Source organism: Lepus europaeus, chromosome 2, assembly GCF_033115175.1.
Source record: "Lepus europaeus isolate LE1 chromosome 2, mLepTim1.pri, whole genome shotgun sequence".
NCBI classification, from domain to species: domain Eukaryota; kingdom Metazoa; phylum Chordata; class Mammalia; order Lagomorpha; family Leporidae; genus Lepus; species Lepus europaeus.
The window spans coordinates 148,200,259-148,214,793 of NC_084828.1; the positions used below are offsets into that span (position 1 = coordinate 148,200,259).

A 14,535-nucleotide genomic window follows, 5' to 3' on the forward strand; every position below is an offset into this window, starting at 1 on the left:
GAGTTTGCCTACTTTGATCTTATTTAGACAAGGTCATAGTCAAAGTGGAAGTTCTCTCCTCCCTTCAGAGAAAGGTACCTCCTTCTTTGATGGCCCATTCTTTCCGCTGGGATGTCAGTCCCAGAGATCTTTCATTTAGGTGTGTGTTTTTTTTTTTCCAGAGTATCTTGGCTTTCCATGCCTAAAATACTCTCATGGGCTCTTAGCCAGATCCAAATGCCTTGAGGGCTGATTCTGAGGCCAGAGTGCTGTTTAGGACATCTGCCGTTTTATGAGTCTGCTGTGTATCCCGCTTCCCATGTTGGATCATCCTCTCCCATTTTTATTCTATCAGTTAGTATTAGCAGACACTAGTCTTGTTTGTGTGATCCTTTTAACTCTTAGACCTATCATGTGATCAGTTGTGTACTGAAACTGATCACTTTGACTAGTGAGATTACATTGGTACATGCCACCTTGATGGGATTGAATTGGAATCCCCTGGCACATTTCTAACGCCACCATTTGGGGCAAGTCTGATTGAGCATGTCCCAAATTGTACATCACCTCCCTCTCTTATTCCTACTCTTATATTTAACAGGGATCACTTTTCAGCTAAAATTTAAACACCTAAGAATAATTGTGTGTTAATTACAGAGTTCAACCAATAGTATTAACTAGAACAAAAAAAATACTAAAAGGGATAAAGTATTAAATTGTACATCAACAGTCAGGACAAGGGCCGATCAAGTCACTCTTTCTCATAGTGTCCCTTTCATTTCAACAAGTTTCCTTTTTTTGCTCAGTTAGTTGTCACCGATCAGGGGGAACATATGATATTTGTCCCTCTGGGACTGGCTAATTTCACTCAGCATGATGTGCTCCAGATTCCTCCATTTTGTTGCAAATGACCAGATTTCATTGTTTTTGACTGCTGTATAGTATTCTATAGAGTACATATCCCATAATTTCTTTATCCAGTCTACTGTTGATGGGCATTTGGGTTGATTCCAGGTCTTAGCTATTGTGAATTGAGCTACAATAAACATAAGAGGCAGACAGCTTTTTTGTTTGCAAATTTAATTTCCTTTGGGTAAATTCCAAGGAGTGGGATGGCTGGGTTGAATGGTAGGGTTATGTTCAGGTTTCTGAGGAATCTCCAGACTGACTTCCATAATGGCTTAACCAGTTTGCATTTCCACCAACAGTGGGTTAGTGTCCCTTTTTCCCCACATCCTCTCCAGCATCTATTGTTGGTAGATTTCTGAATGTGAGCCATTCTAACAGGGGTGAGGTGAAACCTCATTGTGGTTTTGATTTGCATTTCCCTGATTGCTAGTGATCCTGAACATTTTTCCATTTGGATTTCCTCTTTTGAAAAATGTCTATTGAGGTACTTGGCCCTTGTTTTGATGTTGTGGAGTTTCTTGATCTCTTTGTAGATTCTGGTTATTAACCCTTTATCTGTTGCATAGTTTGCAAATATTTTTTCCCATTCTGTTGGTTGCCCCTTCATTTTCCTGAGTGTTTCTTTTGCAGTACTGAAACTTCTCAATGTGATGCAATCCCAAATGTTAATTTTGGCTTTGACTGCCTGTGCTTCCGGGGTCTTTTCCAAGAAGTCTTTGCCAGTGCCGATATCTTGCAGGGTTTCTCCAATGTTCTCTAATAATTTGATGGTGTTGGTCGTAGATTTAAGTCTTTAATCCATGTTGAGTGGATTTTTATGTACGGTGAAAGGTAGGGGTCTTGCTTCATGCTTCTGCATGTGGAAATCCAGTTTTCCCAGCACCATTTACTGAATAGACTGTCCTTACTCCAGGGATTGGTTTTGGATCCTTGATCAAATATAATATATAATATACTTTTTAAAACAAGCTGAGTTCCCTCTCTATGACTAGTTTCTGAGGCTTTTTTTTTATTATGAAAGAGTATTTAATTTTGACAAATGTTTTTCTGCATTGATTTGTATGACCATGTGTTTTTTCTTCTTTAGCTTATTAATATGGTAGAATACATTAATTGGTTTTCAAAGACTGAACTAGTTCTGCATCATTGGAATAACTCCACTTTGTCTCTTTATATATTGCTAAATCCTATCTGCTAGTATTTTGTTAAGGATTTTTGCATCTGTATTTTGTGTCTGAAGGATACTGCTCTGATTGTTTTTCCTTGTCTGTACTCTGTCTGGTTTCATAGCAGAATAATACTAGGTTTACAGAAAGATTGGGGAAGTGTTCCATGGCTTTGCTTTCTGACAGAGATTGTCTAGAATTTGTATTGATTCTTCTTTAAACATCTGATAGAGTTATCTGGTGATATTGTGTGCTTGGAGATTTGGAGAGAGAGTACTAAATTTTAAATTTTCTTATTTATTGGGTTCTTCTATTGGAAGATTCTTCTATTGTGTTTTTGAGGAAGTGGTCCATTTTGTCTGGACTGTCAATTCTGTGTGTTCAGAGCAGTTAATAGTAGTTTTCTATTATCCTTTTGACGTCTGAAGGGAAGGCATTTTCCGGCTTCTTCCTCATGTCAGTGATTTCTTCCTGCTTTTTCCTTTGTTAGTCATGCTAGAGGTTTGTCAATTTTGTCGATCTTTTCAGAGAATGTGATAGATTCATTATTATTGTGAGTGTATATGTCACTATACAATATAATTGACATGTTAATGCTTAGCATTAACCAGATCTTTGTTTCATTGATTTTCTCCATTTTTTTGTTTTCATTTTTATTTATGCTTTTTATTATTTCCTTTTGCTTTCTTTTGATTTTCTTTATTCTTCTTTTTCTAGGTTTTTTTTTTTTTTTTTGACAGGCAGAGTGGACAGTAGAGAGAGAGACAGAGAGAAAGGTCTTCTTTTTTGCCATTGGTTCACCCTCCAATGGCCGCTGCGGTAGGCGCGCTGCGGCCAGCACACCACGCTGTTCCGATGGCAGGAGCCAGGTGCTTCTCCTGGTCTCCCATGGGGTGCAGGGCCCAAGCACTTGGGCCATCGTCCACTGCACTCCCTGGCCACAGCAGAGAGCTGGCCTGGAAGAGGGGCAACCGGGACAGGATCGGTGCCCCAACCGGGACTAGAACCCGGTGTGCCGGCGCCGCAAGGTGGAAGATTAGCCCATTGAGCCGCGGCGCCGGCAAGTTCTTGACCAGGTGGCATAAATTACTGAGTTGAAACTTCTCTTGTCCAATGTATGTGTTTGACACTCTAAATATCCCTCTCAGCACTGCTTCCTATGTACCCCATAGATCTTGTATTTTTACATTCATTCAGCTCCTTGTTTGTTTTGTTTGTTTGTTTGTTTGTTTGTTTGAAAGGCAGAGTTGCACAGAGAGAAGGAGAGACAGAGATCTTCTACATGCTGGTTCATTCCCCAAACGCCCTGGGCTGGGCCAGGCTGAACCCAGGAGCTACATCTGGGTGTTTCAAATGGATGCAGGGGCCCAAACACTTGGGACATCCTCCACTGCATTCCCCGGTTATTAGCAGGGAGCTGGATCAGAAGAGCAGCATTCGGAACACAAACCAGTAGTCACATGGGATGCCAGTGTTACAGGCAGTGGCTTCACCTACTATGCCACCATGCTGGCCCCACAGTTCTATGTATTTTAAAATTTCTCTTCAGATTCCTCTTTGATCTGTGAATTATTTAGAAGTGTGAGATACTTTATTTTCAAGCAGGTCAGAGATTTTCCTATTTTCTTTGTTACTGATTTCCAGTTTGATAATACTGTAGCCACTAAACAAACTCTGTTATTTTTTTAAAGATTTATTTTATATATTTGAAAGAGTTACAGAGAGAGGGAAAGACAGAGACAGGTCTTCCATCTACTCACCAAATGGCTGCAATGGCCAAAGTTGAGCCAATCCAAAGCCAAGAGCCAGGAGCTTCTTCCGGGTCTCCCATGTGGGTGCAGGGGCCCAAAGTATTGGGCCGTCCTCCACTGCTTTCCTGGGTGCATTAGCAGGGAGCTGGGTAGGGAGTAGAGCAGCTGGGACTTGAACTGGCGCCCATAAGGGATGCTGGCACCGCAGGCTGGGGCTTTAAGCTGGTGTTGCCACAGCACTTGCCCCAAACTTTGTTATTATTTCTGTCTTTAAAATTTGTTGATATGGGGCCAGCAATGTGGCATAGCAGGTTACACTGCTACCTGTGGTGCTGCCTGTGGTGCTGGATCAGTTTGAGTCCAAAGTGCTCTATTTCCAATCCAGCTCCCTGTTAATGGGCCTGGGGAAGCAGCAGAGGTTGGCCTGGGTCCCTGGACCCCTGCATCTATGTGGAGGATACAGATGAAGCTCCTGGCTTTGGCCTGGCCCAGCCTGGACCATCGTGGCCATTTGAGTGAACCATCAAATGAAATATCTCTCTGTCTCTCACTCTCTGTAACTCTGCCTTTCAAATAAAAATGAATATATAAAAAATTTGTTGAGGTTTGTCTTATGGCCCAGGATTTAGTTTTGCTGACTGTATGTTTTATGAGCGCATGAAAAGAACGTGCATCCTGCTGCTGGGTGGAGTGTTCTCACTAGAGCCTACTGATTAGTGGGGCTGTTGAGTTCCTCTGTGTCCTTGCTGTTCTGTGTCTGGTGGCCATGTCAGCTGTTGAGAGGGTGTTGAGGTCCCTGACTCAACTGTGCAGTTGTCCACTGTGCTCTCAGTGTTGACAGTTTTTATGGGCATTTCCAGCATGTCTGTTTAGGATTGCTATGTCTTCTGGAAGGATGCATGTTTTTTATCACAAATATAATGACCCTTTCTGTATCTATAATTTTATCTGATGTTTGATTAATGTTTGTATCCCTTTTCTTTTCTTTTTTGCTTTCAACCAATTCGTACCATTATATTTCAAGTGAATTTCTTCTTGAGAGTGGAGTTGGATCATATGTTTAAATCCTGTCTGTCTTTATTATAATCGATACTTTAGGGCTTAAGTCTGCCATTTGTTTTTTGCTTGTTCTGCTTATTTTTCTGTTTTCATTTTTCCTGAATTCCTGTTCTAGAATTTCTAGAACTCTATTTGTTGTTTCTCGAGCAAATCATTGTGTAGCTTATTTAGTAACTGATCTGAGAAATATATATCTGATCAGAATCTACTGGTATAATTTTACCAGCTTGAGTATAAAAATTTTACCTCATTTAAGTCCTTTTAACTTTCCCAATTTATAATTTTCTTGACTCGTCTATATACATTTTTAAGATATTTAAGAGAGACAGAGGCTGGCGCCGTGGCTCAACAGGCTAATCCTCCGCCTGCGGCGCTGGCACACCGGGTTCTAGTCCCGGTCAAGGTGCCAGATTCTGTCCCGGTTGCCCCTCTTCTAGGCCAGCTCTCTGCTCTGGCCCAGGAGTGCAGTGGACGATGGCCCAAGTGCTTGGGCCCTGCACCCCATGGGAGACCAGGAAAAGCACCTGGCTCCTGCCTTCGGATCAGCGTGATGCGCCGGCCGCAGCGTGCCAGCTGCTGCGGCCATTGGAGGGTGACCAACGGCAAAAGGAAGACCTTTCTCTGTGTGTCTCTCTCTCTCACTGTCCACTCTGCCTGTCAAAAATTAAAAAATAAAAAATAAAAAAAAGAGAGACAGAGAGATGGAGAAATCTTCCATCCATGGGTTCACTCCCCAAAAGGCTACAACAGCCAAGGCTGGGCCCGACCTAAGCCATCTGGAACTCCATCTGGGCTTCCCATGTGGGTGACTGAAGCCCAAGTACTTAGGCCATCATCTACTGCTTTCCCGAGTGCTTTAGCAAAAAGCTGGATCAGAAGCTGAACAGCAAGGATTGTAACTGGCACTCCAGATGGGATGCTGACATTGCAAGCTGTGGCTTAGCCTGCTGTTAAAAGATCAGCAGCCAGGACCAGGCCAGGCTGAAGCCAGGAGCCAGGAACTGCAGCAGAATCTCCTGCATAGGTGGCACAGGCTCAGGTACTTGAGCATCATCATCTGCTGCTCCCCCAGGGTGTGCATTAACAGGAAGCTGGGTCAGAAGTAGAGCAGCTGGGACTGGAACTGGCACCCTGATTCGGGATGCATGCCAAGCATCAGCTTAGCTGGCTGCACCACAGCATGTGCCCTGCATACACTTCAAGTAGACCCTACACAGTGGTACAATCATCAGGCATAACTTAGAAGCAAACGACTTCCATTTTGCCATAGTTTTTGCTCACTGCGCTCTTAGTGTTTGCTCACAATGTTCCTGGTGTTCTGAAGTTCTTCGATCCTTTCTCTCTTTGGAGAACCCCCTGTAGCCATTCTTTTAGTCTACAGGTGATGAATTCTGTTTTCCTTTAGCTAAGAATGCCTTGACTTCTCCTTTATTCTTATAGGATGTGCTCCCCAGGTATAGGGTTATACAATGGCAGTCTTGTCTTCCCTCCTGGCCACCATATCTGTCATATATTTCCATACACATATATCCCCATCAGTACGGTGCTGCTTAGCTCTGGCTTTCCGTATTATTTTTGCACATTCAGAAGTCTAATCATGGTGTGCGTGTGTTTCTTGAATGTGTCCTGCTTGGGTTTGCCCAGCTTCATGAATTAGTAAATTAAAGTCTCTTGCTAAATTTGGGAAGTCTTCAGCCATTCCTTCTTCCAGTACTGTTTCTCTTCTTCCTGGTCTCTTGGGGCATGAATATTGATCTTTTATTATAGTTCCCAAGTTTCTGAGCTGCTGTGTATGTGTTGTTTTGCCCCAGTCTGGTTTCTCAGAGTGAGTTCAGATTGGATGCTTTCTGATATCTAGTCAGCCACTTGATTAATTCTTTCCTCTGTCCCCTCTATTCTGTGATTGAACCCATTTATTCAGCTTTTATAATTACTGTATTTTTCCGTTTGTAACATCAGCGTGGTTCTTTACTTCCCGTATCTCTTTCCTGAGACTGCGATTTCTCGGGTGAGGCTTTGAGTTCTTTGTTGGTCAGTCATATTTGCAGTTGCTCACTGAAGCATGTTCATCGTGGTTTCCAACTCCTGTTAGCTCAGTGTTGGCATCTTCAATCTGTTTTCATTCACTTTTGGATCATCCTGTATTTTGGTGTGATGAATGATTTTTGACCAGAATATGAACATTTCCTATCTGTTGTGAAGCTCTGGGCGTTATTTAAATCTTCTGTTGTAGCTGATGTATCTGGTTTCCTTTGATACCACTCTGTCAGAGGAAGGGTGGCACCTACTTGTAGAGAGTGTGATTGTGTAAAAAATCCTAATGAATCTACCAAACCAAACAAAGCCCTCCTGAAACTAATAATGCATTTAGCAAAGTCACAAGATTAAATGTCAATGCATAAAACTTAATTTTATTTGTGTATACCAGCAACGAACACATGAAACTGGATTTTTAAAATTGTTTATTTTTACCTACTTGAAAGACCAAGCAATAAAGAGTGAGAGAAAAAAGAAAAAACAAACCAAGAGACTTCTTGCATTCATCAGCTCTCTCCTCCAATGCCTGCAACAACCAGAGTTGGTCCAGGCTGAAGCCAGGAACCCAAGCACTTGAGCTGCCTGAGCCATCATCTGATGTCTCGAAGGATGTGCTAGTGAGGAACTGGAACAGGAAGTGGAACAGCACTCTGATTTGGGCTGTGGGCCTCCTCATGTGCCTCAGCTCTCACCTGGTAGCTGAAATTTTGCAAATATCATTTACAATAGATTTTTTTTTTTGACAGGCAGAGTGGACAGTGAGAGAGAGAGAGACACAGAGAAAGGTCTTCCTTTTGCTGTTGGTTCACCCTCCAATGGCCGCCACGGCCAGTGCGCTGCGGCCGGCACATCGCACTGATCCGAAGCCAGGAGCCAGGTGCTTCTCCTGGTCTCCCATGCGGGTGCAGGGCCCAAGCACTTGGGCCATCCTCCACTGCAGAGGGCTGGCCTGGAAGAGGGGCAACCGGGACAGAATCCGGTGCCCCAACTGGGACTAGAACCCGGTGTGCCGGCACCGCAGGCGGAGGATTAGCCTATTGAGCCACGGCGCTGGCCCATTTACAATAGATTTTTAAAAAGATAGGAATAAATATAATATAACATGAACAGTCTCCACATGCTAAAAAGTATAAAACAATGATAAATGAAGTCAAAGACCTAAGAAAATACATAGATTAGAAAACTAACAGAGTAACAGTGTCAGTCAGTTTTAAGTTAGTCTGTATATCCTAAAGGAATTACAATCAGAATCCCAGCAGGATACTTTTTTTAATAAAGGAAAGTTGATCCTAAAATTTATATGGAAATAAGGGAACTAAAGTTACCAAAACAATTTGAAAAAGAAGAAGGAAGTTGGAGGAATAATAACACTCAAACTTTTTTATTTAAAAATTATCTATTTATTTATTTATTTGAAAGGCAGAGTTACAGAGAAAGGGTGAGAGAGATCTTCCATCTGCTGGTTCATTTCCCAAATGGCCACAACAGCTAGGGCTGGGCCATGCTGAAACTAGGAGCACTCCTTTCAGGTCTCCCTGAGTGCATGGACCCAAGGACTTGCAATGTCTCCTGCTGCCTTCCTAGGTGTGTTAACAGAGAGCTGTACTGGAAGTGGAGTAGTCGGGACTCAGAGCAGGTGCCCATCAGGGATACCGATGTTGTAGCAGGCAGCGGTTTAACCCACTATACCACAATGCCGATCACACCACTGTTCAATCTTAAGATTTACTCTAAGCTATGGTGATCAGTGAGTTATTAGCAAACAGAAAGATGACACAGAGACCTCTGGAATAGAATAGAATCCAGAAATGGACTCAGAAATATAGACTGGGTTTTATTTTTTGTAAGTGCAAAGCAATGGACAAAGATTATTCTTTACAAATGATGTTGGGATAATTGGACATGCACAGTCAAAAACAATGGCTCTGATGTAAACCTCCACAAAATTTAACCCCAAATACATCATAGATCTAAATGTATAAGGTAAAACTATAAAATTTTTAGAAGAAATTGTGCTGGCACTTTGTTTCCTGGGACTAAGGAAAATGTTCTTAGGTGTACATGAAAAGCATGACCTATAAAAGAAAAAAAAATGGGCAAATTGCTCATATACCAAATAATTAGTATCCTGAATATATAAAGGACTTTCTAAACTCAATGGTAAGAAAAAGAAAATCACCCAGTTGAAAATGAGCAAAAAGCTTGAACAGACACAGCACCAAAATTGATAATCAGATGGTAAATCGGTAGGTAAAGAGGGATCAATATAATTAGCCATTAGGGAAATATAAATTAAAACCACAATGAGATGTTTCTGCACCAGGTTAAAATGATGACAACTGTTTAAAAATGCCAGTGCCAAGTGTGGATGGTTTGAGGAGCAAAAGGAACCCGTATACATTGCTAGTAGAAATGTAAGATGATGCAGCCACTTGGGAAAACTGGTTGACAGCTGCTTAGCTGGTACATCCTTACAATGGAATACAGTCAGCAGTACAAAGGAATCTGCAGTTGATTCCCAGAAAAATTGGGATGAGACTCAAAGGCCCTGTGCTGGGTGAAAGAAGCCAGTTTGAAAAGAATAGATGCTCTGGGATTCCATTTATATGACATTCCAGAGAAAAATCAGAACTATTGTGATGGACAACCTATCAGTGGTTGACAAAGGTAGGGGTTGGAGGAGGCTGTGACTACAGGAGGGCAGTACTGGTAAGTTTTGTGTGGAGATGGACTGCTGTCCTGAGTGTGCTTAAACCAATTTGTATGTCTATTAAAATCCAAAGAAGATGTTCATTTAAAGTAAAGAACAGTAACAGCACAACCGAGGGCAGCTGGGCAGCCCAACCTGGAACTTCTGGGAATGACCTGGGTTGTCTACATGCAGTTCCACTCCACACCTTTCACCATGCTGCCATGAGAGCTTGCAGTCAGTGTTCAGGAGGGCTGAAGAAAGGTACTTTGGCCATAAGAAAGTGGCTCGTCACACCATTTTGACCATACACATTAAAATATCCAAAATAAAGGATATTTCAAAACAAAATGTCTTTCTGAAATCTCCCAGCTCTGTGGCATTACACAGGTATGTGGCTGGGCTGGTGCATATCTCTTTAAAAACACATAGAGGAAGGCTTGGCCTGGACAGTGTTTCTACCTGACCCGAGGACCTCTGACACCAGCTCATCTCCTCCCTCCTTGTGCCGCCTTCTGCTCCCTGACAGGAGGTGGTAGCTCACTGGATTGCTGAAAGCCGCATTGCCATTGAGGAGATCCGCCTGCTGACCCTGAAAGCCGCCCACTGTGTGGACACCATAGGCAGCGCTGGAGCTAGGAAGGAGGTGAGGTCCCTCCGACCACCAGTGGTGGAGCTTTCTCTGGCTTCTACCACCAGCTGGGCATTTCAGGTCACATGACACCTTGCTGGCACTCAAGACTGGGAGACCCCATGGCATCTGGTTGAAAGAGCATACATGGTGGTCACCGGCCAGGTTTTTTTTCACTGAGCTGCTTTTAGGAATCATTTTCAGTCCATCTCCAGCTTTCTGGAGATGCAGCAAGAAGGAATGGGGGAATCCTAGGCTTTGAGAGACCTGGGATGAATTGTACCTACTCTGCCACTTTTTGCCAGCCTCATGGCCAGAGGCAAAGTGTCTCACCCCTCTGCCTTTGGCCTAGGTTTCTTGTGGAGAGTCACAGGGATGACATGCACAGAATGCATCATGCAGCCACACAATAAATGTGTCATGCAAGGCATCTCTCACCCCCAGCTTATCGTGTTCCTGGCTTACATGGAATAGGGGTAAAATCACTTAAACTGCTAAGAGAAAACTGATCAGTGAGCAACAAAGACCCTTTAAGTCTTTGTGATTTCTAAAGTGGTGAGCATGATTTATCAGCTGCTTGAAATCTTTCTGGCAACAAGGCAAGTTATAAATAAATGAATATAATCTGATTTGGATGATGTATCTCCTTCCAGAAGGCCTGTATTGAGTGAAATACGGCCATTCACTGCACAACAGCAAATCCCTTTGTTAGCTTTCACGTAAGATCCTGTTTTGGCGGTGACTTGGGTGTGGGAAAGGTTGTTTGTGTCACTTCACAAGAACTTGACCATACAGAGCATGCCCAATCCCAGCACATCACGTGCCGCCTAAGAAAGGAGCATCCTTTGTGCACCTTGCAGATTGCAATGATCAAAGTGGCCGCTCCACGGACCGTCTGCAAAATCATTGACCAGGCCATCCAGGTGTGTGGGGCAGCAGGTGTTTCCCAGGACTACTCTCTGGCTAACTGGTGAGTAGGCTTCATGTAACAACAGCTGCATTTGATAGGCTTCGAGACAACACTTTCCAGCACTCTAATTGTTGAAGAAAAAATAAAGATACCAACTTACTTCAAAGTGTAAGTGAAGTGATAGTTTCTTTAATATGCAGCTCAGCACCCAGAAATAGCCTCTCTTGTGACTACAATCAGCATCTGGCTCCACTGTGTTAACTTTTTTTTTTTTTTTTTTAAGATTTTACGTATTCACTTGAGTTACAGAAAGTTAGGGGCAGAGAAAGAGAGAAGTCTTCCATTCGCTAGTTCACTCCCAGATGGCTGCAATGGCTGGAGCTGAGCCGATCCAAAGCCAGGAGCCAGGAGCTTCTTCCAGATCTCCCATATGATTGCAGGGGCCCAAGGACTTGGGTCACCTTTCACTGCTTTTTCCAGGCTATAGTAGAGAGCTGGATTGGAAGTACAGCAGCCAGGACTTGAACTGGCACCCATATGGGATGCCAGCTCTGCAGGCGGTGGCTTTACCCACTACATCACAGTGCTGTCCCCCACTGTGTTAACTTTAAAGACAAAATTATTTAAAAGACAAGAGAGGGAGGTTTAGGGCTTGAGAGGGGAGAGAGAGAGAGAGAGAGGCAGAGGGAGAGAAACAGAGAATCTTTGATCTGTTGGCTGGAAGCAGCCAGGGTTGGGACAGGTTGAAGCCAGGAGCTAGGAACTTGATCTAGGTCTCCCATGTGGGTGGCAGAGACTCTTCCTTGAGCTATCACCTACTACCTAGCAGGGTGCTAGCATCAGCAGCAGAGCCAGGACTTGAACCCAGGCATTCTGATATGGGATATAAGTGTCCCAAGCAGTGGCTTAACAGCTGTGCCAAATGCCCACCCTAACTGTGTTAAGACTAAGGGTTACCCACCAAGTGTTTGCCAGCTGCACAGGGAGGCAGCAGCTGAATCTGCTGCAGCAGTACAAGCCCGTGTGCATCTACTGTACAGATTCTGATTTCCAGGAGATGTGAAAGAACATCCTCCACTCCCCATATGTCCATCTCTGTATGTTCTCACAGTGCTACCTTCTCTGTCACACTAGAGAGAATTTCTTGCTCATCAGTTTTTAACCTTAAAAACTAAAGATGCAGTTTCACACCATCACTGCCTGTGGCTTGCCTCAGGTCTCTCTTAATCCTAGCAACTTCTAGGAACCTGGAGCAAACCAAGCATGAGATTAATCCCACTGCACTTTGCTTAATATTCTATTCTCCCAAGCTGGGAACTTTACTTTTTAAAAAGTATTTATTTATTTAGTTGAAAGGCAGAGTTACAGAGAGGGAGGGAGGGAAGGAGGGAAAGACATAGAGAGAGAGAAATCTTCCATCTGCTGATTCACTCCCCCAAATGGCTGCAATGACCACGGCTGGGCATATCCAAAGCCAGGAGCCTGGAGCTTCTTTTGGGTCTCCCACACGAGTGCAGGGCCCAAGCACTTGGACCATCTTTTACTGCTTTTCCCAGACTATAGCAGAGAGCTGGATTGGAAGTGGAGCAGCCAGGACTCGAACCAGCACCCATAAGGGATGCTGGCACTACAGGTGGTGGCTTTAACCACTACGCCCCAGTGCTGGTGCTTATCTGGTAACTTTAGCATGGTGTTTCGGAAGCCCTTTGGCTTACTCTCTGTGATTTCCCTGTATTCTTTTTCTTATCCCTGCCCTGGCAGGATGAATGTGTTCTTGGTCTAGAGTTAGAGCCATGCTGAGGTATCACGTTCCTCTTTGCTAACTGCCACCATCCCTGCTCTGGCTGTTTTCAGGTATGCCCTGATGCGAACGTTGCGCTTGGCAGATGGACCTGACGAAGTTCACCTCTCCACTGTCGCAAAATTGGAGCTGCGTGACCAAGCCAAACGGCTGGCAGCCAGGATGTAGGGAGCGCACAAAGTCTGCTTTCCACACACCCGATCAGCTCTGCATCCATGCCTCGTATTTCTGCAGCAGGCTGGCCACAGGGTCAGTCAGGCATTAGTCATGATGTTAGCAGCAGGGATTTTATGAATTTCAGCAATGACAAAGGCGTGTAAGTAATCCGGTAGCCGTTACAAAGGTACCTTGTGAAGAGATCAGAGCACACTGCAGAGCTAGAGCTTGGTCGTAGCAGCACTGTCACATTTTGGTTTTCAGGAATTGTTCCATGTGAGTAACTCCAGGAATAGTTCTTCACTGCTCTGAAAAAATAGTGGGGACCCCGCTTTTTTTCTTTTACACTTTAAGGGGTTGAACACTTTGTAATAACGTCCGCCCTGAGAAAAAGCCATGCCTGACTGTTTTCTACTTCGTGTAATTACAAACCTCTTCCTAACTCAGCAGGAATCACTTATGCATAAAGTCTGACTACAGATTAATGTTTACTAGGCAGCATGAGGAAAGGTGACCCACTTTAATTATTTATAAGGTGGTGATGAGGACAGTGGACAGTCTGAGCGACAAGAAAGTTCTTGAGTTTTGAGGAAAGAAAAAGTCTGCTCTGAATGCCATCGTGTCCCTGAGAACACCCGGAGCGCGTCCCTCTGGCTGTGGTGTAGCCCTGGCCCACGGAGTGTGACTTTTGAACGCTTGAAATGTGGCTAGTGAAACTGGGGAACAGATTTTACATCTTTAAACATTTAAATATTGTTTCTCAATATCTTACTCTAAGAATGCTTAGAGTGACTTGGGTACATGAATCTACTTCTTCAACTATAAATTTTATGAAATCTAAACACACAACAAGTATTTTGAATGAAAATTTAACCACTAAGAGCAAGACTTAGTATTAAAAAATGAAAAATATCTCATTAATACTTTTTAGTATCATCAAAATAGTTATCTTCAATATTCAAAATATTGAATAATAAAATATATGATTAAAATTTATTTCATTTATTACCTGAGTCTTGGCTCTTCCTTTTTTTTTCCTGTCTGAAAGGATCTATCTACTCAGAGTTTCCAGTTGCCAGTTCCAAAGTCACCTTATCCAAGTGTCCTGCTTGAACATTATTCTAAACTAGCACCACTGCTGTGCCATTTCTACCTCCTCCTCTGCCTGCCTTTTCACAGCACTTATCATCTGATGTATTTCATGTCTGTTCATTATGGCCTGTCTTTTCATTGAAGTCTAAGCCCACTCTTGCCCTGCTATGTTCACTTATCTCTCTTTTTGTGGGAACTTCTATCTCCTGGGTCCCTAGAACTGTACCTGACATCCTGTAGGCACTCAAAGGTTATCAATGAATGAATGAGCATGGATGGGCATCCAGCATCCATGAGGAAGCAAAGTATTCATTTACAGATCTAAAGCAGAACAGAGTCAAAGCCTGAGCCTGCC

The 14,535-nt window shown here is 43.4% G+C and overlaps 1 protein-coding gene across 1 annotated transcript in view; it reads left to right on the forward strand.

Annotated features, from left to right (window-relative positions):
- Nucleotides 1-14,093, forward strand: part of ACAD11 (acyl-CoA dehydrogenase family member 11) — a 98,152-nt gene extending 84,059 nt beyond the window's left edge. The window contains exons 18-20 of the mRNA XM_062214657.1: nucleotides 10,120-10,236; nucleotides 11,082-11,191; nucleotides 12,986-14,093. Coding sequence (XP_062070641.1) covers nucleotides 10,120-10,236; nucleotides 11,082-11,191; nucleotides 12,986-13,100 — 342 coding nt within the window. The 3' untranslated portion in view covers nucleotides 13,101-14,093. The remainder of the gene's footprint in view (nucleotides 1-10,119; nucleotides 10,237-11,081; nucleotides 11,192-12,985) is intronic.
- The last annotated feature ends 442 nt before the right edge of the window (nucleotides 14,094-14,535 follow it).